This window comes from Anas acuta, chromosome 8 (assembly GCF_963932015.1).
Source record: "Anas acuta chromosome 8, bAnaAcu1.1, whole genome shotgun sequence".
In the NCBI taxonomy this organism is placed as follows: Eukaryota; Metazoa; Chordata; class Aves; order Anseriformes; family Anatidae; genus Anas; species Anas acuta.
Window position 1 is genome coordinate 11,686,615 of NC_088986.1, and position 22,639 is coordinate 11,709,253.

The 22,639-nt window shown below is 43.0% G+C and overlaps 2 protein-coding genes across 2 annotated transcripts; one reads left to right on the plus strand and one right to left on the minus strand.

Annotated features, from left to right (window-relative positions):
* Positions 1-195: 195 nt before the first annotated feature.
* Positions 196-1,379, minus strand: CFAP144 (cilia and flagella associated protein 144). The gene is made up of 4 exons (XM_068690263.1): positions 1,208-1,379; positions 1,026-1,085; positions 752-855; positions 196-498 (listed from the first exon to the last, which is right to left on the minus strand). The coding sequence occupies exons 1-4, from the start codon at positions 1,338-1,340 to the stop codon at positions 409-411; spliced, it is 387 nt and encodes a 128-aa protein (XP_068546364.1). The 5' UTR covers positions 1,341-1,379; the 3' UTR covers positions 196-408.
* A 52-nt stretch (positions 1,380-1,431) lies between these two features.
* On the plus strand, positions 1,432-10,088 carry PIF1 (PIF1 5'-to-3' DNA helicase). Its single transcript, XM_068690261.1, has 12 exons — positions 1,432-1,973; positions 2,062-2,167; positions 2,320-2,445; positions 2,541-2,694; positions 3,360-3,474; positions 3,545-3,651; positions 4,048-4,187; positions 4,872-4,978; positions 5,732-5,819; positions 6,422-6,567; positions 7,547-7,738; positions 8,074-10,088. Exons 1-12 carry the CDS (start codon positions 1,497-1,499, stop codon positions 8,128-8,130), a joined length of 1,815 nt encoding a protein of 604 aa, XP_068546362.1. The 5' UTR covers positions 1,432-1,496; the 3' UTR covers positions 8,131-10,088.
* Positions 10,089-22,639: the final 12,551 nt, after the last annotated feature.

The window sequence follows — 22,639 nt, forward strand, 5'->3', positions numbered from 1 at the left end:
CTGAAATCTGCTGTGTTCCCCTCATCCTGACAGCTTTTTCAACAGCTGCTGTTGATACGTACTTTGTGAACTTGAATTCTGGGTCAAGTTGCTCATGTCAAAATGAGAAGTCTGAAGCCTGTCAAGAAGTTGAAGGGTTTTCTTAAACTACTTGTGTAGATGGTTTTGGAAACAGCAGCAAGACAAATGCAGAAGTCTTATTAATAGATTTATTTCTATAACTATTGTTAGGCTGCAAATCTGGACAGATGGATTCTCTCCTCCATTTTCTTGCAGTCTTCTGGTGCCAGAAATCTACCACATTCACTTAATAACAAACAGAGTCTAATACATTATACGTCATTAACTGCCTCAGTCTATGTTGTGTGACTTTGCCATTCTCCTGCTGCAACTTCTCATTCTGCTCCTTCAAGGTGCCACACGGCAGCTGCCTAGTTTAGTGATCTCTGTTTTCCGTCGTGGGAAGTAGAGTCTGCGATCAGTGCGGTCTATGTCAATCTGGAAAACAATTATAGGCTGAAGAGTCATGTGCCTTTCTGGAATGAGTAGTAGTCCCTCCTGAGAAGAGTGATATGCTAAAAAATGCTAATGAGTAAAGTACCACTTAGTATATACTGTTCACTATTTCAGTACAGTAGAACCTGGTGAAAAAGGAGAATTTTGTTTTTGAAACAGTACCAGGAATCCTGGCTAAATAAACTCACTTCCCACCACTTATGCAAAGAGCTGAATCCTTAAGCACTCTACTCACCAAAGGAGTTGTGTTCCAGCCTATTTCCTGGCTTTCAGTTTGTGGCTCTGAATATTTCTTTGTTGGCTCCAGGGCAGCATGGTGAATAACATTCAGAAACTTTTCTGTTGGTTTAAGAGACACAAATACAAAGGAAAGGGAGGTAGTATGTTTAAAACCTAACAAAATACAAATCAGGCGTGGGGCTGTACGCCAGAGGGGGATGTCTCAACCCCATCCAAACACCAGCAAGGCAGCCAGGGTGGGAGGCAGGTGGTTGTCAGAGCTTCCTTACCATCTGCAGGCTCTTCTATGTTGTCGTGCCACGACATAGGCTTCTTGGTGACCGTGTGAACTGAAAAAGAAATTAAGAAATTAACGAAAAGAAAAAGAAATGAATGGCTTTAATGCGCGTTTAGCATCACAACCCGGTATCTATCCCTGCAGATGTTCCATTTATGGGCCCGGCCGCCTCACCGCGTCGGAGCGGGTTGAGGCCGTACTGGGTGAGCAGCCGCAGGCCCCGCAGCTCCTTGCGCACGCGCTCTCCCAGCAGCCGGTCCAGCTGCACCGCGTCCGGCGGCTCCCTCGCCCCGCCGCGGGCCGCCATGGCTCTGGCTCCGCGCGGCGTCCCGCCGCCTAGCAACGCGTGACGCAACGCGGGGCCGCCCCCCGCCCGCCTCCTATTGGCCGCCGAGTTAAAGCCCCCGGCGCTGATTGGCGGCGGCGCCACGCGGCCGGTTTGAACGGGGTCGGTAGTGGCGAGATGGCGGCGGCGGAGCTGCGGGGCACCGTGGCCGTGGAGGAGCCGCTGCCGGGCGGGGCGGCCCCGCGGCGCCGCGTGGTGCGGGGCGCGCTGGTGCTGCTGGGCCGCAACGAGCTGCGGCAGCCGGTGCTGCGGGTGCTCGGCGGTACCGGCACCGGCACGGCGCTGAGCTTCCCGCTGAGCGGCGACGCCGTGCGGCTCTTCACCCGCTTCGCCGGCGAGGGGCGGGCGGCGGTGCGGCTCGGCCCGGGCGGCGCCCAGCTGCTGCTGTCCGACTGCCCGCCCGACGCCCTGCGCCGCTTCCTGCGCCTGCTGCGGCACAAGCTGGCCGCCGGGCCCCGGGGCGCCCCGCGCTGCCCCCGCCTGCTGGCCCGCCCGCCGCCCGCCTTCGCCATCATCAGCCCGCTGCGGGAGCGGGACGCGCTGCGCAGCCCCCGGGGGGGTGCCGCTGAGGAGCCGGGGCAGCGCCCGGCGGAGGTGAGGCCCCGGGGTGGGATGGGGTGGGGTGGGACGGGGCGGTCCCGGTGAGCCGCCGCCGCCTTCACACGGTGCTGCCGTCCCGCAGGTGCCCCGAGCGCAGCGGCGGCCCCCGGCGAGGCTGTCGGCGGAGCAGGAGGCGGTGCTGGGCGCGGTGCGCAGCGGGCAGGGCGTCTTCTTCACCGGCTGCGCGGGTGAGCGATGGGGGGGGGCCGTCCCCGGGGGCAGCCTCGGCCCCGAGCCGCTGCTGCCGCCGCTTCCCGCACCCCTGCGGTGCCGGCCCTGCTCCGGGAGCCAGCGCAGCCCTCGGGGGGAGCAGGGGGTGAAAGGGGTTTGCTCTGCATAGGGACCGGGAAGTCGTTCCTGCTGAAGAAGATCGTGGGTTCCCTCCCTCCCAACAGCACCTATGCCACGGCCAGCACCGGGGTGGCAGCTTGCCACATCGGCGGCACGACGCTGCACGCCTTTGCAGGTAATGGTCGGCCAAGCAGCAAGGAGCTGAGGGCTCCCGCTCCCTTCCCAGGGAGTTCAGAGCTTCCCCAAGCTTGCTTTCTTCTCCCCTGCCAGGGATCGGCTCCGGGAAGGCACCGCTAGAGCAGTGCATCCAGCTGGCAGAGAGACCTGGCGTGCGCCAGCACTGGCTGGCCTGCCAGCACTTAATTATTGATGAGATCTCAATGGTGGATGGCAACTTCTTTGACAAGCTTGAGGCGGTAGCAAGGTGAGTGATTGTCAGGCCAAACAACTAACAAAAGTGAGTTTTCCTACACTTTCTGGTTGCTCCTTTTATGAAAGGAAAGCCTGATATCATAACCAGCATTAGGACAGACCTTTAGCTTGAGATAAGTTTTGATTGTGTCCACATCTTCCCAGCTGTGGCTGTTCTGGTTGCAGTTTCCATCTCCAGAGAGATATGCTGTCTATAGAGAGCTGAGTCTAGAACACAGCTGTCTATTTATTCTGCTCCTAGGAGTTATTTCTTGTTTCCTGGACCGAGCTTGCTGTGTTTATCCCAAGTCCAAACTGGATTTCAGCTTAGGGACCCAGAACTTTCTGACTCCATGTCACAGTGCAGGAGCTTTACTGTGAACCAATAAACTCATCTTGATACTGAACACTGAGGAGCAGGAGGCAGCTGTAGTATAACAGCTACTGAAGAAGCAAGACTGGCAATGACATTTTGGGTGGATAGGCAGAGAAAAATGAATGTACTGCAATAACATTGCTTAATTATTTCAACTTTTCTGACACGGCCAAGGATAACCATATTTTAATGTGGTTGTTTGAACATACTGACAGAGAAGTAATTTCAGAGAAGAAACTTTTAAGACTTGACTATGGTCATGTCCTGGAAGGCGTTCAGAACTTCTCTTTCTTTCCTTTCAGAGCAGTGAGGAAACGGGATGAGCCTTTTGGAGGAATTCAGCTGATCATCTGTGGGGACTTCTTGCAGCTACCCCCAGTGTGCAAGGCTAATGAAGAAATCAAGTTCTGCTTCCAGGTAGAAAGCTGTCTGTAAGCTCACCCTCATACTTTGTCCTTCCTTTCTTAACAAGAAAATGATTTGCCAGGCAAAAAGCTGGAGGAAATGCATCCACATAAACATGGAGCTCACTGAAGTGCGGAGACAGACCGATAAGACGTTTATCTCACTCCTGAGTGCAGTCCGTTTAGGCAGGTGAGGAGAAACTCAGCTCTTTCTGTTCCCTGCCAATGGAGCAGAGGGAAGAGCCATTTGTCACCTCTTCCTCATGTTCTCTCAGGGGTGTGTGGCTGGGGGCAATAGCTATGAATGCGTTATTTAAAGTAAGGCAGTTTACTGTATGCTGCTATGGTAAGGAAGGACCATTTCTAGGGTTCCTCTTTGCAACTTTTGCTAGGGAATGCAATAGGTATCAAGCTGCCACTGGCTGGGAACGGACTGGGGCACACACTTGTGTGGCTCTCCAACTTTGTGTAGTTACCTCTTTCCACCCTTCTTGCTAGAAGCTTGGGCTTGCAAAGCCTGATGTAGTTATGTGGGAGTTGCTGTTGCTCAAGATGTGTTCCTGATCACCTTTTTTTGGATCCCCAGGTGCACAGAGGAGGTTACCAGTCTGCTGATGCAGACAGCTACTAACAGGTCTGAGCGTGATGGGATCCTGGCTACACGGCTCTGCACTCACAAAGATGATGTAGAACTAACTAATAAGAAACGCTTGCAACAGCTATCAGGTGAGCTTTGTGCAGGAAGCTGCTGGCTTCAGGGTTGAGCTCTAAGGGGATGCAATGGGGATATTGCAGTAACAGGAGGAATCGGTGTTCTGTCACGCACAGCAGTGCTAGTCTGAGATGTGCGTGTAGGAGTTGAGCTGCCTGGAGAGAAATTTCACAAATTTCTTTTAAATCCACCTTGTTACTTCTTAGTGTGCAACAGACAGTGAACCCATTGCTTGCAATGGGATAGGGTGGGTCACTAGCGTCTCCACACCTCTGCTTCTTCCTTCTGTAGCATCTCAGGCCATGGTCTAACCAGTGCTGCTTGAGTTATCAGGCTATTTAATTTTTGCCTCTTTGTCAGGCCCAAGGATTCCTCCTTAGTCCTCTTTAGAGATCTGGTGTTGGCAGCAAGTGAAACTGGTCCTATGCTCAAAATAGCAACTGATCAATTCCAGTTTAATTGCTGGTCTTCAATTCCTGAGCTTTCTCGTGCTCTGGGAGGTGTGCTGGGAGGAGAGGTACCAATGAGCTTTTCACTGTTGGGTGTGTAACAGAGCTTGTGTGAAAGTGTCAGACCAGCAGGGGAGGATGGATATTAAAAGAGGAATCGCTGTAAGAAATAAAAGCCGAGCCTCCTGCAAACACCACATAGCTTATGTCCAGTGGCTGTAATTTGTGACTTCTTTCTTTCCTTAACAGGAGAAGTGCACACTTTTGAGGCTTTGGACAGTGACCCAATGCTCGTGAAGTTAATTGATGCTCAGTGTCCTGTGGGTAGTAAAATTGCGTTAAAGGTTGGAGCTCAGGTGAGTGTGTGTACGTATGCTTGTTTGGGAAAGTCTGGCAGATCACGTGGTGTAAGAAAACTAAACAGCAGATAAATATATGCAGTAGATTAATGTATACAATGTAGATTATGTATGGAAAAACCATACCAACAGAAGACTAGCCCAATCTTTGTATCCTTTCTGCTTGGAATCCAAACAGAAAGTTGATTTGAGCTCAGATCCCTGTCCCATGGACAGTGGTGAGCACTAGGACTTTGACACACATTTCCCATCAGGCACAGAAGCTTCCAGGAAGCAGAGGGTATAGGCAGTCCTTGCCTGCAGTCTCAGCTTCAGATATAGCAGCCTTCCAGACCTGTAAGAGCAAGACACAGATTGCCAAATGTGAAGGCTCTTTGGAGGGCTCTTTGTTGTGTGCTGGGGCTGTCAAAGCAGACTGGGTTGCATTAAAGCAGCGCCACTGGGGGCCTTTGGAAAGTGTTCCTCAGCTGTTCCCAGAAACAATACGTGTCTAAGCTTGTTGTTGTTTGGGAGGAGGAAATCTGTTCCCTGGATCTGACATTGCAGCTGTGGACAGAAGCAGCTCAAGGGAAAAGTGTTCAGTGCTGCAGAATGAGATAGCTGGGAATCCTAGGAAGGGAAGACTGCAATAAATTCAGTTTAATCAGAGATTATGCTCTATTCTTCAATAGCCATGTTTATGCTTTCAGGCTAGAAGCTTAGCTGGAGGTGGCTAAACAAGGCTAAAAAGGGATTTTTTTTCTCCTGTAGGTGATGCTAGCTAAGAATCTGGATGTGTCTCAAGGGCTGGTGAATGGAGCACGAGGAGTAGTTGTGGGATTTGAAAGCGATCAGAAGGGTAAAGTAAATTTTTTTCTTAAAAAATAAAATAATGGTCTACAGATGACTTGTTAATTTTCTTTATTGTATAAGAATAATCTGAGGGAAAGCAGGGAAGAGATCTCTGCAGCAAGAGGTTTGTGGTTCTCATGGGCTATCATGTCATCTGCTGCATCAGCTGCAGCCTAATCTGTAAGGCCTCCCATGTTTGCTTCTCTTTATTCTCTGGATACATTTGCTCCTTTTGTATTTCTTTCTGTGCTGTTGAAACGAGTCTTGGTTGTTTTCATTTTCATCAGAATAATGTTCTGTTACCTGCAACATGTATTTCTCTGCATCTCAACTGATAAATTATCTGACTTTTAATTCTCTTGCTTAGGTAAGCCCTAAATTTAATTTCAGGACATCCTACTTAACATGTGTGGGCTTTTTTTTTTTTTGTATGACATTTTCTAATGTAGCCCTAAAACTCATGAAAGACTGCTATGAGATAGAGGTAAAAAAAAAAAAAAAAAAAAAACCAAAAACAAATAAAAAAACAAAACTCTTAAGGCTGCTGGCTTCCTGCTGTTGAGTGTCCCTTTTTTTTTTTTTTTCCTATTTTTTTTCCTATTCCTACAGGGCTGCCCAAGGTGAGGTTTCTCTGCGGGGTCACACAAATCATCAAAATAGAGAGGTGGGTCTTCAAAGGACCATCTGGAGTTCATCTGAGTCGCCAGCAGTTGCCCCTAAAACTTGCATGGGCCATTTCCATTCACAAGAGTCAGGTGAGTGTTCTTATACAACTCTCTATAGGCTTGTATACTGTTATATGCCTTCTCTCCTGGGTGAGCTTGTGTTGCTGGTAAAATGGGAAGGAAAAATGAAAGGCCCATGTGGGGAAGCTCTGGGATATATATGTCTCCAGTTGCAGGGAAGGCAGCATCTCTTCTGTTCGTGATACTTGTCTATAAGCTTAGTTTGGTAGTCAGTAGTATTGCTAGCCTGTCCTTGATCCTAGAGTTTCCATAATGGTGCTGCTGTCCACACACTTGGTGTTGGACTGTAAATCATCAGTACTTAACTGTTGTGGGCTGGTCAGGATTGTGTATCCTTATTAGTTATCAGCATTCATGACCCTGAGGTTTGCTTTGTGTACCTGAGGAAGCTGCAGTAGTCACAGCTGTGCTATTTGGGCTAAACTGTCCATTTGATGCATGTCTTTTTTTTTTTTTTAATGTAACTCTCACAGTTACTACCTCTCTGGAATACTTCATACAGTCTGATAGATCTCTTATTGAGAGGAGTTTATGAGCTTGTTTCCAAGCCATGTTGTAAATTCTGCTGTCTCCTGGGATTTCTCTTGATGCAGGCAAGGTGTGCCAGGACTAACCCAAACCCTCTCTCAGATGGACTGCTTGAGAAAGATGGCTCCCCCAGTTAATTACTCGGAGTGGAAACTGGGACTTCTCTCCCTGCTGTGTTGGGTTCATAGGATTTGTAGAATTTCACACAATAACGGGGTTGTAAGAGTTAGTGGATCCTACTGTCTGATAGCAATTTACTGACATTAGAAAGCTGTCCTTTTTACTGTTTCCCGTCCTTTAATCAGTTAAATATACAGTCAAACAAGGGACCTCCTTTCTCATCAGGCTTGTACGCTGAGGATGGTACAGCCTTTGACAAACTCACAGGATAGGTTAGTATTGATGCAATGTGGTGGTCTTTGTGTGTGTTGTATAACGGATTTCTCTCTGTCTTTGGTAGGGCATGTCTCTAGATTGTGTGGAAATCTCCCTGTCTCGTGTCTTTGAAAGTGGGCAGGCTTACGTAGCCCTTTCCCGAGCCCGTAGCCTTGCAGGTCTCCGTGTTCTGGATTTTGACCCAAAAGTTGTGAGAGCTGATCCTTCTGTGTTGCAGTTTTATAGACAACTGAGACGTCATCATCTTCTAACCCAGGTAAAGAAAAATCCTGTGCCAGCAAAGAGTGCCTTGTGTAATCAGGATGGTATGTGTCTGGGCTGTGATGCTTTATTTTACTTCTTAAGCAAAATCATTCAAACTAAAACTTCTAATGGCAGGAGAAATGAAACTGCAGGGAAGGGGGGATGTAGTAGGACAGCTCGCAGCAGCAAAACCTCCTGCAGTGTTGGGGTTATATAATGCTTCCTGGCCACATGGGTGGAAAAGGGGGGTGGGTGGGATTCTTTGATCCTCCTGCTGGAGTATGGAGTGAAGGGGAACAAGAGGAAGTGGTAAACAAGGAATATCTCATATTTTTTTTTCCTCCTCAGGATTCACTACACACCCGTTTGGATGCTGATGAGAAAGAGAACTGGAAAAGCAGCTAAGAATGCGCTTCTGGCCTCTGTGAGGCATCAACACAAATGGTTGAGTTGCAGTGATCTTGCTGTTGAGTATATTAGATAATGTAGACGAAGTCAGAAGATTTTTTTTTTACTGTTTGTTTCATTTATCTGACTCTGGATGTATAGAAGTGTCCCTGACTTGTGCCTCTGAAATTTAGAAGTCCTCTGCAGTCCCTTTTTGGGTCCACAGTCCCAAGCACTTGTGTGTCTCCAGTGTGACTCTAGCAAGCAAAATGATTGAATGAGGATGTTGCTGAGGGACCTTCCTATGGTTCTATCCTGTCTGCCTAGCTGCATTTTTATCCTGCACGTATATGGACTGCGAAACTTGTATTTTTCAAGTGTACCACAGCTGGGAGATAGGACGTGTGTGTCCACTTTGCCTGAATGAACTGGATCTGTTCACTAGAGCTGCAGACAGTTCCTTTGAAACTGCAGTGCAAAGTCTCTGGAATACATGTGATTCTCCTGCAAGTGTCGAGCTGCCAGGAGCCAGACTATTGCTTCATATTCTGTGTTGGGATGTTTTTGCGTTTCAAATGTTTAACACTAGTAGGCTTCGCACAACTTCATCCACAAACAAAACTGTAAAAAATTGTGCATTCTATTATGCTGATACACATTCGTTTTGTTAGCCTGCTGTGTGCAGTAACACATGATTTTATGTTTTTAATCCTTCTAAGATGAGATGGCACTGTTAAAGTTAGGAGCAAGTCCTACATTTTCTACCCATAATCACGGAACTACAGGAATTGGGAAGATCCATTACACCTAGAGCAAGATGGGAGTGAGCAGAGAGAGGTGCTGATGGGACTCCTGTTTGTTTAAACACATGAAGCTCTTTCAAGGGGAGGGTGTTTGTTAGAAATAATGTACAGCTAGTGAGGTAGAAGTTGAATGTATAATAGGGAAATGGCCAAGGACCTGGAAGTGAACTGTAACCACTTATTTCAGCAAAAAGAGGGCTGAACAGAACTAATATACTGTCTTTTTAAAGCCTTAATTAAGGGGATGATTTGCCCTTTGTATTTCAGCATATTGCTTATAGCGTAAGTAACTTGTATATTTTTAAATGTTTAATATGCAGGAATAATGTGAAATAACAATGTCCGTTAAAATGATGTTTACTCATGGGTTAGATTGTTACAAAGGATATACCAGCCCTTTCCTCTCATACACAATTCAGCAATTTATTGACAGATGAAAATAGTAATGAGCTGAGAGATTTTAAATGATTTTAATTTGCATTAAAGTTCTGTAATAACAAGATAACTTAGAGTTTAAGATAAGTGGTTATGCACAATGCGAATAAACTATTGTGATCTTCTTGAAGCAGCTGACTTAACTGCAGCTCTCATGGGTTAAGGACTGACATTACCAGTTGTATGTTTTTTTGTTTGTTTGTTTTGTTTTGGTGCTGATTTGAGTTTAGAGATAAAAAAAACAGAACTAAAAGCTGGAATGGATAATAACTTTCATGTTAATATTAAATGTATGTGAAATATTAGGGTTGCCCTTTTGGAGGTGAAGCATTGGAAACAGAATAGAAGTGAGTTATGATGGCTTGGCAGTTGACCTGAGGCTGAAAGGGGTTTGTCTCTAAATTTTGGATGTTCTCACTCACTTCCAGCTAAAGCAGGTGTAGGCTGCAGTTGAAGACTGCTATTTAAGTCCTGAAAGGGGCAGTTAGGACAAATACGAGCTGTCAGCCTCTGTCATGGCTCCACTGCAGTCAGGACTGTGATGAGGCTTTTTTAATAGAATAAAGCACCCATCTCTATGAAGTAAAAATCTTCTAACAATTAAACTGTTTGCCAAGTACCTTCAGAGGCGAAACAGACTCAAGTTGAGGAAAATAAATGTAATTTGTTACCAGTTAAAATCTATTTGGATAGTGAGAAACAGACAAAAAATAAACAGAAAAATACTTTGCTGCCACATATTTTATTTTTTTTTTTTCAGACAATTTCCCTCCTTTGCTACTACCTCCTCTTCCCTACTGTCCCCTGTGATACAGGAAGAGAGGGAACAGGAGCTGGGGTGGGTCCCTAGCAGCTCCTCTCTGCTGCTGCACCAGGGGCTGTCCCTGCAGGCTGCTCCCCCTCAGGACCAGCCGCTGGGCTGTGATCCCCTCACAGGCCTGGAGGGAGCCCCAGCTGCAGCGCGGGGAGCACCTCTTCCCCGTCCTCCTCCTCTGGCCTTGCTGTCTACAGAGCTGTTTCTCACACTTTTTTCCCTCACGTCTCACTGCCATGAGACGTTTTGCCCTTTCTTCAAAAAATTATCACAGGGGAACCACCAGCGTCAGGACTGGGCTGCCGCGGGCCTGCTGTGGAGTTGGCTCGACTCTGTCCTGTCAGGCCCCACGCAGCCCTGGCCTCCCCTCACAGAGGCCCCTGCAGAGACACCCCCACACCAAGCACCAAGTGTGTTGATTTCCTTTGAAACTGCATCTCTGCCCTGTCCTGTATCTGCTTGTACCATCTGCACCCTTGAATACACTGGGTAAGTCTGGAGGGGCTGTGTTGTGGCAAAGGGGAAAGGGCCTAAGATGGAAGGGATGGACATCTCTGCGTGGTGGGTGGCAGGGGTGCGGTGCAAGGCCTCTGGAGCACTGTCAAAACAAGAGACAAGCTGAGAGGGTGTGTGGCACTATGGTGAATAGCTGGGGTTTATTATACGCTCATAAATATGAGGGAATGAACATCGTCTCCCCACTTTCACAAACTGAGGAGAAAGTATTTAAACACACCTTAACAACCACAGCTATAACAAAGTGAATTAAACTATGTGTTTGATTCATAATTGGTATTTCTGTTACCACAAGTACAGCCATTCTCTTTTCAAATACGTTAAGCCGTAGGAAACTGCTTTATGTTGCCTAAAGTTTCATAATACATTTATGTGTTATTGGAAACATAATTCACATGCAGAGTGTTATTAAAACCCGACTGGCTTCCAGTTTAAATCTTTGTACAGTGATTTAACTCCCTTCTCATTTTTATGTGACATTTTCATAATAATTAAACATGAGTATGTCCTTGCAGCCTGTACCCAGAAGTTCTGTGGTGAGCAGCAAAGGGAGCAATATTCCTCTTGGTCTCAGATGCTATAACGTTATTGAGTCCATGAATTAGACTCCCCTATCCAGAATTGCTCTGAATAGATCAAACAAATGCTACTCTTAAGTAATGGAAATACGGTACATTAAAGGCTCTGCTATGAATGCTAATAACATCATTTTTTCTCACAGATATTAAAAGTTTCTCATTTTGTATTATACCACTTGGTGACATGCAATTGTCTTCTGCTGCTAAATCTCAGCAATTGAATTATTAGCATGAGAAAAGACCTGAATTACTAGAGATTGCATTTAGATGTGTAAAATCTCTATCTCGCTATTTCCTGTGTAATTATTTTGTGCTTATTTCTCTTACAAATTATAAGGATTCTGAAAAGAATTTTTACTAACTTATGAAATCTGGTTGTACAAGCAAAATAAGTTGATAACAAGTCCAATGGTAAACTCCACTTATAATTATTGAATATTCTGCTACCTAAACTTAAAATAAATAAATAAATAAATAAATGGTGTCAATGCAGGAGGCTATCAGATGTGACAAAGAACCTCTGAGAAGCCTTTGGAATGGCACCTGAAGGTCAGGTAGGCACCTAGAACACCTTAATAGTACCAACAACCTATTGGCAACTGAGTTAAGCTCAAAATATTCCAAATGTAACCTCAATGTGTGTTTTTACTGAATTGTTGCTATAATCTTTTTGCAAGAATATAGAACTATGATAATAAATGCCTCCAGTAGAAATTTGAATTATTTTTTTTGTGTGTGTATGTGTTTTTTTTCCTAACCATATGAAATCTGGCACTTTATGGGGTTTTCCTCTTCTTATTTACAATAAAGAAATAGGCATGCAGGTTGATACGCGCATGAATCACATCTTCCATATACTTTTCCTAAGCCACTGAACTGTATCAATTTTCTGTAGATATACAGCATTTTTTTTTTCTCCTTTTTTCAAAATATTATGAACACCTTGAGATTTATAGGGTCATTTGCCCAGCCTTTCAGCTGGGAGCTAGAACCTAGTCTAGGTCTTCAGTGATTCTGGATCGTGCTTTGCTTATGGAAAGTTCTGTGATTCCATGCTATCGAATATCAGCTTAGAGAGGATTTAATGTATTTTGCAGATGAAGCTAGACAATCAGTGTAGGTAAAACTTAATACTGTAACAGCTAATTTTTTGCAAAGGAGAGGCAACAAAAACATCTTTTAATATCTCCAGATGAAGACTGGATGGTCTTATATTAAATGAAAATCATTTATGTGGATTAATATGAGAATAACTTGGTTTAAAAATAGCTTTTAAATTTTAAAATGCATCTTGGAAGTCATATGTAGTGATCATCTTGGTCCCTAACTTGTTCTGTAAAAACATTGTAGGCAAGTTCCCTTCATGTTTGTGCTGGATTATTGGGGCACCCTGAAAACAAGTACTTTTGCAATAAAAGATAAATTAAAAAAAAATAAATGTGTCAATGAGCTAATATCTAATTACCAGAAATTCAATGTATTCTGCATTAGGCAAAGGGATGTTAGCAGAAAAAAAATTAATAATAAGGTGCAGTTTGAAACAGTTTTTTTTTTTTTTTAACTGCATCTTCTAACCAGGTGACAGTGATCTTGAAGTAATCTAAACCATTTTACTTGTGGCAGAAAAAACTTTTTAGCATAAAGTTCGCACTGAAAACAAAACATGATTCAGTCACATCAAAATGACAAATTTCCACAAAATAGCATCTCTTTGCTGCTTTCATAAGCCATAGCTATCATTGTCAGCTACACTTCTGGACAAATATTATGCATGGCCTTAGTTTTTAAAACAAAGGATAAAAATTACTCAGTGTACAAACAATTTCGATTTCATGTTATAGGTCGAATATTATTTTGACAGATTGCTGTGTAGTATTGTGCACTCTCAAATCTCAAAAAAGTGCAAGGTCAAAAATATTGTCTCTGACCTATCATCTATTTTAATAAAAATATTGTCAAAATAAATGATAATCATATTTTGACATTTGTCCTAGGAATGTCTTACAGGGCCTCAAAAAATATAACACATCAAAAGCATTGGGCAAAAAGTCATAAAAGTAATGCTTATTCAATATTTCTATAAGGCACAGATCATACTTACGGTGGTAAGTTTGGGGGTTAAGAAATAACGCAGAAAAGAAGCATCAACCTCCCTGACATACTTTGCTGTGGGCTTTGGGAAGCATTCCTCAAACAAACAAACAAACAAAAACCAGCAGCGTGAGACCTGAAAGAAGGGAGAATTCAACATGTTGCCAGGTTGTAACAACTCCAAGTACAGAACAGAATATCAAGCTAATCTGAGAAAAACTGAAGGTGTGGAGAATGTGGCATCTGAAGGAGTCTAGAATTGAAGAAACTGAATCATGAGGAATGCAGACAGCTCGAGGATGCATAAAGGCAGTACCTTGATTTAGAACAGTTACTGAGTATGTTTCCATATATCCATATATGATGCACTTACAGGCTATTGTGAACGTTAAGAGAATTAGCATGGTCAAAAGGATACCTGAAAGAGCAGGGGAAGTTGCAAGGCCAGTACCATCCTAGCACCTTTAGTCTTATTGTGGAAGGTGAAAGTGTGATAATAGAGGTAATGACGCCTAGTAAGGATGCAGTGAGGCAAAGCCGGCTCAGTAGAGCTTGCAGTGCTTTGATGGGCAGAGAAGGGAGATAAGCTCGAGTTGAAAAGGAGCTGCTGTCTGTTCTCTGCTGTAGAATGAGTTTGTCAGTTCATCTTGGGGCACCAGCTGTACTTGCAGTCTGTTCAGAAGCCATCAGGAAGCATTATGATGAAGCTAGTGCTGAATGGAGCCAAATGACTCTAACCCACGTTAGACACATACCAGCCCAATGAAGTGATGATAGGGTACCCCCCAGGGAAGTCATGGCTAGTGGCAGATACATCATGCGAGGCACACTGGCCGGACTACAGCGTAGACAACTTTTTGGAACAGAAGAAAACCTACCAACGTACTATAATATATTTTTTTGTCATTCATCAACTAGAGCTGTGGTGTGCTATGATGGAATGTTTGAAGGGGAAAAATAGTAATTCCAGGACATTTAAGAGGTGACATAAGATAGATGTTCCATGTATGTATATAGAATACATGCTATGATGATGAAATGTCCCCAAGGTGGTTGTGTGTTAATAGATTTCAGCCCCAACAAGTAGAAAAAGACACAAGACTTCATAAAACTTCCCGAAAAGGAAGTAACAGCTAATATGGAGCCTGAATAGAGAAGATATTGCAAAGAAAATGGGATTACATTCTGTACTGCTGCTGTATGAAGCCCTTTCATGGTATTTCCAGAGCTTGGTAGGTGGAGCATGTTCCTTCTTTACTTCTCAGTTCATAAAGACCTCATCTTGCTTGCACTAAAATATTTTCAGGAAAGCAAGGGTGAATCCTTTGCTTAGCATGCTGACAGGGAAGATAACTGCTTCATCTCTGGTTTTCTTCATTTCTTTACAGTTTGACTGGGGTTTGCTTTTTTATTTCAGAATTCTAATCAGAGACATCTCGGTATTCCAGAGTTGTGCTTAAAACAGAAATGAGCAACCAAAAAAAAAGTCCGTATACTGTCTAGAGTTAAAAGAAAGCCACATTTTTTCCAATATTTTTTTTGCACATTTTCGAACAACTGAGAAAAAATGCTAACTAACAACAAATATTTTGGTAGAAGTGCTGCTCAGGGTGCTCTTTAAAAAACAGCTTTTCTTTTGGAGAGGGACAGAAGTTGATTGGATGTTATTGAACTTTCCAAAGTAAACAGCTGTTGTTCTGCTCATTTTTTTTTGTAAAAAGAATAGGATTGTTTCCTGTCTATAACTTGCAGTTTCATTGAAGAGAAGATAATTGATGATGAAAACATGTAGAGAGTGCACATTTCGATTTTAAATGCTATGTAAGTGACAAAAACTGTCAGAAGAAAACCACATTGCCTCCTTTATTTGTCCGTATAAACTTTGATGGCAGGCTGGAAGTGCCTGTTATTTTCTGTCAAATAAGATATGGCAGATTTTCAAGGATCAGTTCTACAGCTTATAAGCAATATGGAGGCTTAATTGTTTCCTTATGCCTCGTTTTACAAATATACTAAACATTAACAATCAATTACCTACCGGTGTGCCAGACTGTTCCTTAATACAGTATGTCTGTTGTGTCTTAATTTTTGCCTTGAAAATTAAGGAACTAAGTCATAACATCTTATGGCTTCTACACAGTCCCAACTAACCACGTTGTGGCCTTTGACCACCTCTTAAAGCCCCTTTGTCAAGGGATTCCTTCATAGCTTCTCAGAATACCGTATGCACCTGGGTCTGAACCAATGCCAGCATGAGACAAGTCATGTGGGATGCCTGAAGGATGTAATAAATGTTGTATGTGATGCAAATTCTTTTGACAGAGGTACCTGAGGGAGAGTGGAATTCTTGTCTAGCTATTTGAAGGATTTTGTATGGAAATGAACTACTAGGAGGGATGATGTAGGAATTGCCACATTGCATCAGGCCATTAAGCTTGATTTTTTGCCCTTGGTAATGCCTATAGTTTTATAATCTAGTTATTTAGAGAATGAGGGACTGCCTTCTATCAGTGTGCCCATCTAAGGCACTCAGAGGAGGGAGACTTGTTTAGGGAGGGGGGTAGACTCCTTGTAGATTTTTGCAAAAACTGTAACCTCCTTCCCTGAAAGATAAGATTGTTATCCTTGAAACACAGACATCAACAGAGTTAGTAGCAGGTACAAATTATTGCCTTTTTAAAAAAAAAAAAGGCATCTGTGCAAATATTTTTGTGTGTGTATGTGTGTGTGCAGTTTTTTAGCTACAGTTGGAAGAGCTTTTACCTGATCCATCTTAAATGCCATCATCTTCAATTTGTCAGATATTTTCTCTGTACATTAAATACACCAGCTGAGGAAGAGCATAATTTCCTTATCACATTTCATTTTCAAACACACGGGTTAAAACCTCTTATTTAATTTGTTAGATTTGACTACTGTCTAGAAAGACATATGCATTCTCCTGAGCTTGGCTGGCCTCCTCTTGAGATTCAGTTGGGACCCTGGCTGCTTGGCAAGGTGGATCAGGCTTGTGCAGACTCAAGCTGGGAGCCTGTATGCACAGAGTAAGCTCCTCTATCTTCAGTCTGGTGAGACATAACCACTGTTTAGACATATTTACCTCTTTTATTTTAAACTAACCAAGTACAGTCTCAGTGTAGTGCCAATTCACTGATTAGTTCCTCTGTGAATGTTCTGGCTAAATGACACATGAACATTCCCTGTAGATGTCAATGGAGTCTTGCAGAAATGTTTGCATGCCATTTTAAGATCCACCGTGAACATGAATCACATGCAAAGTGTAGTGGCACCAATATCGAGTTCCCTTTTATTGTAGAAAGCTGTATGTTCCAAATACCTTTACTTATGTTTGTTTTCTAAGTATTCGTTTTCCTTCAATTTCTTACAAGGAATATTCAGGACACATAGGACCTATACTCCATTTCATCCTGATTTATGTCAAAGCATATGAGGAGCTATGTGTATGAGTTAGGCTACCAAAATATAGTTTAAACTTGGAATTGTCATTAAGAGCTGTTTGAAAACAGTAGCAGCCGGTGAAAATATGCAGTCATGTGGAACTTGGGGCCCACTAACAACGTTGATTAAATTCATAACTAGATTACTTCGTATTCATGCGAGGTTGCCCAGGCAGTCACAGAAAAGAGGAAGAGACATAAATATCCACCCTGTATGTATTTTCAGCTCTCAAGCCTTGTGCATTTAGTTGTCAAGGTTCAGCAGTGTGTTTATACTGGAGTTTTATTGGAACCTGCATTACTGAACATTACAAGCCTGTCCTGGAGAGAAGCTCACACCATGTTACCACAGAAATCACCCCTGGCAGAGGAAACTTAAATGCAGTTTAATTACATAAATATAGGCAGAACTCAAGGCATCTACACACTGACAGCAGGGTAGCTTAAAATAACGCATTCAAAAACTATTGAGTTCTGTTAACAACTGGTAACAGCACAAATGCACAACATGGCAAAGCAATTATATACATTTATATCCACCCCTTCTCCATGAGGAACCAAAAATATTGTTCTTTCAAATGTTCTACTGAGTATATGAGACTTAACTGGACATTAGAGTGATTTGAAAAACTACTTGAGGATTTAGTAAACTAACAAACTAGTACTAGGGATCCAGTGATCAGGGAACCATTACAGATTATCTTTTCTGAAGAACTCCTTGAAAATGGCATGTCCTTTCCATCTGCTTTCCTCTAAGCCACCTCTTCTGAATATCCTATTTACCTTTTGGAAACTCCTTGTTCTTCTCTGAGTCCAGTCTCCAAGGGGAAGCTTATCTTCTCCCGGGTTAAATACATTGCCTTCATCTATCTCTCTAGCCAGATGAAAGCCTCTACTTATCTAAAGGGGTCTGAGGCTGCATTAACTTGTGCTTTTTCTCCCTCTGCAGTACACTAACTGCATTCAGAAGGCATCTACCATCAGGGAAGTCTGGCGAGTTTATTGCTTGAAGGGTCTACAGTGTGGGTCGTGTTGCTAAAGGAAAGTTTTATGTGGACTTCTAGTGATTTTTACAGGCTCTGGGAGCATCCCACTTTCCAGATGTCTGTTTTCCAACTTTTCCCATTAAGTGATAAGAGTTATTATCTTTCTTATTGAGGCAGAGACTCTTATCTTAAATTAAAAAAAATCTAAAGAGGTGCCGACTAGTTCTCTCCCCCAGGTTTACGTTCTGCATCCAGTAGAATGGGGCACTTCATTACTGCTGCATGCTGGTTACAGTCCAGCTCACTGAGACAAGGTCTGCATTTGCAGAGCTGGTAAAAAAAGGATCACAACAGAAAAACAACAGCAGGATACAGCTGAGAGAAACGCCTGCTGTGATATGGACTTGAGGATGAGGAAGGGTAAAGGAAAGGTTAAAAAAGAAGCTAAGCATTGAATGTCTCCTGTCTGACAATGTAGTCTGAAATACAACGCTTTGCTTCCATGTTTGCAGAGATTGTTGATCCAGTCCTGAGCCTGCAGTTTGACACAGCTGGGAATGTGCTGATTTACAAACTGCAAGCACTTGTATTGTAATTTTTTGCTCGTGTTTGATAAACGTGTCTTCAATTCCTTTTTCCTGATTACCAAAAATACCAAACTTTATTCACATTTCCCTCCTGGCTTGTAAGAGAAGTACGCGTGTGACATGTTTTTAGTATTTAGTAGGTGTTTAGTATTTTAATACTGTACATGTTGCATAATGTATATCACTGGGATCCTCTTCATGTAGCTGTCAGCGGAAGAGGCAATTACAAAGTGAGAGCATAGAAATCCACTTGAATCAAGGCTCTGCAATAAGATGACATATTTATAGGTACTAGAGAGAATATGTTTCATAGTAAAATGTAATTCATGATATTTATGCAGATTTGGAAATTGCTGAACAGCTGGGCATGCAAGCTACAGGGTTGTTTGTGTGGGTACCTGCTTGTGTTTTATCTTCTGCATTAGTAGAAGGATTTCTAACCATCCATTTGCAGAGATGGGTTTCATCAGTTGGAGAACATAATAGTCTTCCTTTAGGTACTCTCATCAAATATCCGTTCAGCAGTCACCCTAAAACCAGCTCTGAAACAGTACTGCACCACTTTTATGGCTTTTTTCCTCTCCACAGACATCTCACCCCTGGATTCTTAAAGTATTCAGTTTTATACCTTTCTGAGGAGTCTGGCATAGAGGAGATTATTTTTGCTGGCTTCCACTTGTTTTCCCAGAATGCTTGACTCTTACTGACAGTCATTGTCTTCCATTCTTTCATCCCACTAGTAGGCTTTCTGTGCCTCAGGATAGTCTTTAAACCAACGAGCCTGATCTTCTGATGTGCTGATCTCCTACCATCCCACCTGGCTTCCACTGGCATTGTGAGTGCTCAGCACTACTGAAAATTAGCTTCCAAATGTATATAGCTGGTAGCATGTGTTCTTTGTTAGCACTGGCTCCAACCCACTTGTGCTGATTTGCTGTTTTAATAGCTTTGAACTTTCTTAGGTCAGAGTCACAATTCATTTTCTATTGGAGTTTGTGATTGTATGGGAAAAGCTACATCTGGTGGGAGACAATGGGAAAGGTTATATTGGTTCTGAGTTCCTATTTGATCTACCCTTTCCTTCCCATCACTCTCTAAGTTAGTGACCCGAAGGAAAAAGGTAAACTACTATACATCAGAAGAAAACTGTTTTGCTTTAAACTCCATTTCCACAGCGTGTTGAGATGATCACTGGTATTTGTGCAGGCTTGTTGCATTTGAATTCAGAGTACTAATCAGGGGTTGCAACTTTCATCCTGTCTTTCCCCTGACATAATTGTCTTAACATGTGTCCAGTCAGTCACATCACCACCATGTATGACCTGTAATCGAAGGCTGACCAGGACACTTTCTGAATCATATTGGCTCAGCTGCATAACTGCTTATGTGGCATTATCAATGCCATTCTGCAGTGGAGAGGCCTCGTGTGTCAAGAGCATCTTTGCAGTTCTCTGGTCACACAGTGAGGTTAAATAAGCTGAAAGCTGTCCCTAGGTCTAAGCTGCCTGAGCCAGGTATGCAAGATTCAAAGGAAAGCTACCAGACTGATTTGAGAAATTTCTTCTTGACCAGTTAGGACACTGGATGTCAGCCTCAAATCACACTGGTAACCAGAGGCAGCCAGCGGTGCTGGCTGCAGCTATCTGTGCTTGTTTGTGGGGGCCAGCTTACCTTAAAAAGTCGGAAATTTGATGCAGTGACAACTGCTGAGGGATAAAAAGGGATCCTACTGAACGTCTGGAGATAATGCTGATGAGAGCAGAAGAGCACTCAGGTATTATCATTTTACGAGGCTATTTGGAACACTGAATTCAGCACAAGGAGCAATTTTAATCCATATAGCTTACCACAGCAGCCTTCTGTGACACACGGGAGACGTCATTGAACTCCTGAAATTGACCCAGGACAGATAAATTTTCTGGTCTTTGAACAGACCTTTTTAATACAATACCAAAGCTGTTGTCCAGCAGATTGTTTCCTTCAGAACAACCAGTGCACCCAATCATGGAATTGGCATGGTAAAAATGATTTCTCATCTGTGCTTTTAGATAATCATTGACATTTAAGAGCACAAATGACAAGAACATAGCAGCCCATTATTAGCCTTCCTAGGTTCTTCTCAGCAAAGGCTGCCCGTGAAGTGTTCCTACTTGTGTGTTTATCTGCCTGTCTCATCTATATTCCCTTGTAATCCAGCTCTGCTGTTCCTGCAGGAGTTAGTTATTTTACTGTGCTATATAACTGCAGTATTTCAATCACGTAGCATAGAGGACATAAACTAATGGGATTTGATATTCTTTCAGTAAGGTGTTGCTGAAATCGGAAGAGTATAGCAAAATGGCAGTGGGCAACTGTTGGTGGCTGTATAAAAGAGAGGTCGGGATTACAGCACTGTGGCTGTAATGATTGCCTCCTTAGTGCACATAAATATAATTAATTCTAACAACTTTGCCCTGTGATGAAGGCAGGTTAAATGATGTTGCAAACACTGCTCAGAAAGAGAGATGGCACTGTAGTCTTCTAGCTGTGACTAGTGCTTGTAAGGACCAACTGTGTGTGTTGAAGATGGGGGAAAAAACAACCTTTAATTACAATCTTATCCTTTGTGTTTATCTATTTCATCTGAGAGCAGTGCCTTCTAACTGAACCAAGATAATTTCAGAATGGAATGAAACCAGCGTGGACTCAAGTGCATACATAAAAGGTGGGTTGGGGTTCCTACACCATAGAAACATATTAGAAAAAAACCACTCTGTTTCTGCCCTCTGTTAATCTCCCCAAACATCCTTTATCTGTACCAGAAGAGCTGTCTGTTGTAGTATTGTGTGGACTGTGATTATCTATTGAAAGAAAATTCCACAGAACACTGAAGTTGGAATCTAAAATCAATGCATCAAGTGTATTGGTCTGACTATTTCTTATCCTCCATGACAGTTTGCGGTGGTAGTGATAATAATAATTTGGCTTTTCCAAAGCAATTAATGTCATCATTGTGCTATAAAAACAATTAATTAAGCTTCTCCAGAAAAAAACACATCTGTGTCTTTTGCCTCCTACATCCTTCCCTTTTGCGGTCAAGTATTCAGCCCTGCAGACCTGGGAAACAGTTTGTACGAAAGATGTAAGAAATTCTCTTTTGTGAAAGGTACGACAGGTAGGGAGGGTAAAAAACAATCATCAGTAATTTCCCACTCATATTTTCACTATCTAATGGACCAAAATAAACTAAGCTGGAGGTTAGTTTGGTGTATGTCTCACTCCACAGAATTTTCCTCTGGGTGGCTTTGTGATTAAGAGCAGTATTCAGGACTACAAATGCAGACCCAGTTGTTCCAGCTCTGACCAGTACCTATCCCTTCCTGCCTGTGGCAGGAACTGCTTAGGCTTGTTTTATCTGTCGTCACTCTCATTTATCAGGGACATTTCCTCCTTTGTGGTTGAAGTTCTTCAGACACCCTGTTACCTTTCCAGAGGGGTATGTAAGGGACTGAGTTGGTGAGTATGTACAACAAAGTTTTATTTGTTAAACTGGGCAATTTCTGGGCTTGAATTTGGAGTTCCTCACAGTATCTATAGGAAAGTGGTAATGGCATTGTCGATAAAGTTTGATTACCTAGATTAGATTCCAGTTGTCCATCTTGGTTTTCTAGCATCTATTTAAAAATTAAATTTAAGGTGAAATGAGATACTGAATAGAGTCCCAGCAGTCACTGCAGTAAATGGGGATGGATCTATTTTATGCAAGTCTAACACGATGGAAAGAAGAAACGATGTACCTGGAGCAAGAGCCAGTGTAGGAAAAAGGGTCCTTCATTTGAGGAAGTGACCCAAATGAGCCCTTTGTGCCCCAATCCTCAAATTAACTTTAAGTGGAACTGTGAAGATGATAGATTACACAGAATTAAGACACAGTGCCACAAAGATAGATGTCTGAATCTGGCTGTAGTAACTGAGTTCTATGCCTAAATACCTTTGAAAATCTGTTCCTTAAAATGCTTAATGTGCATAGGTGTTGTAGAATTGTAAACCTTCCATAGTTACTAAAGAAGTAAATGGGTAGAAGGTGCCAAATACATTGGCTTTGGCAAGGCAGCTGCAGAACAGAAGCTCTGGCCAAGCCAGTCACAGCTGCCTTCTAGCATCTATCAAAGATGGGTAGGGTTTCTTTACTGCTTGATGAGCTCATTGACTACCATGGCCAATATTGCTTTAGCCCAGGTGAGAGAACTGCTTTTTAAATGGGATAGCTTTCCATTCAG

Coding starts and splice junctions, on each gene's coding strand:
- CFAP144 (XM_068690263.1), bottom strand. CDS start 1,340: ATGGCGGCCCGCGGCGGGGCGAGGGAGCCGCCGGACGCGGTGCAGCTG. Junction 1,086..1,207: donor CCTCAACCCGCTCCGACGCG/GTGAGGCGGCCG, acceptor TTTCTTTTTCAG/TTCACACGGTCACCAAGAAG. Junction 856..1,025: donor CATAGAAGAGCCTGCAGATG/GTAAGGAAGCTC, acceptor TTAAACCAACAG/AAAAGTTTCTGAATGTTATT.
- PIF1 (XM_068690261.1), top strand. CDS start 1,497: ATGGCGGCGGCGGAGCTGCGGGGCACCGTGGCCGTGGAGGAGCCGCTG. Junction 4,188..4,871: donor ACGCTTGCAACAGCTATCAG/GTGAGCTTTGTG, acceptor TTTCCTTAACAG/GAGAAGTGCACACTTTTGAG. Junction 4,979..5,731: donor CGTTAAAGGTTGGAGCTCAG/GTGAGTGTGTGT, acceptor TTTCTCCTGTAG/GTGATGCTAGCTAAGAATCT.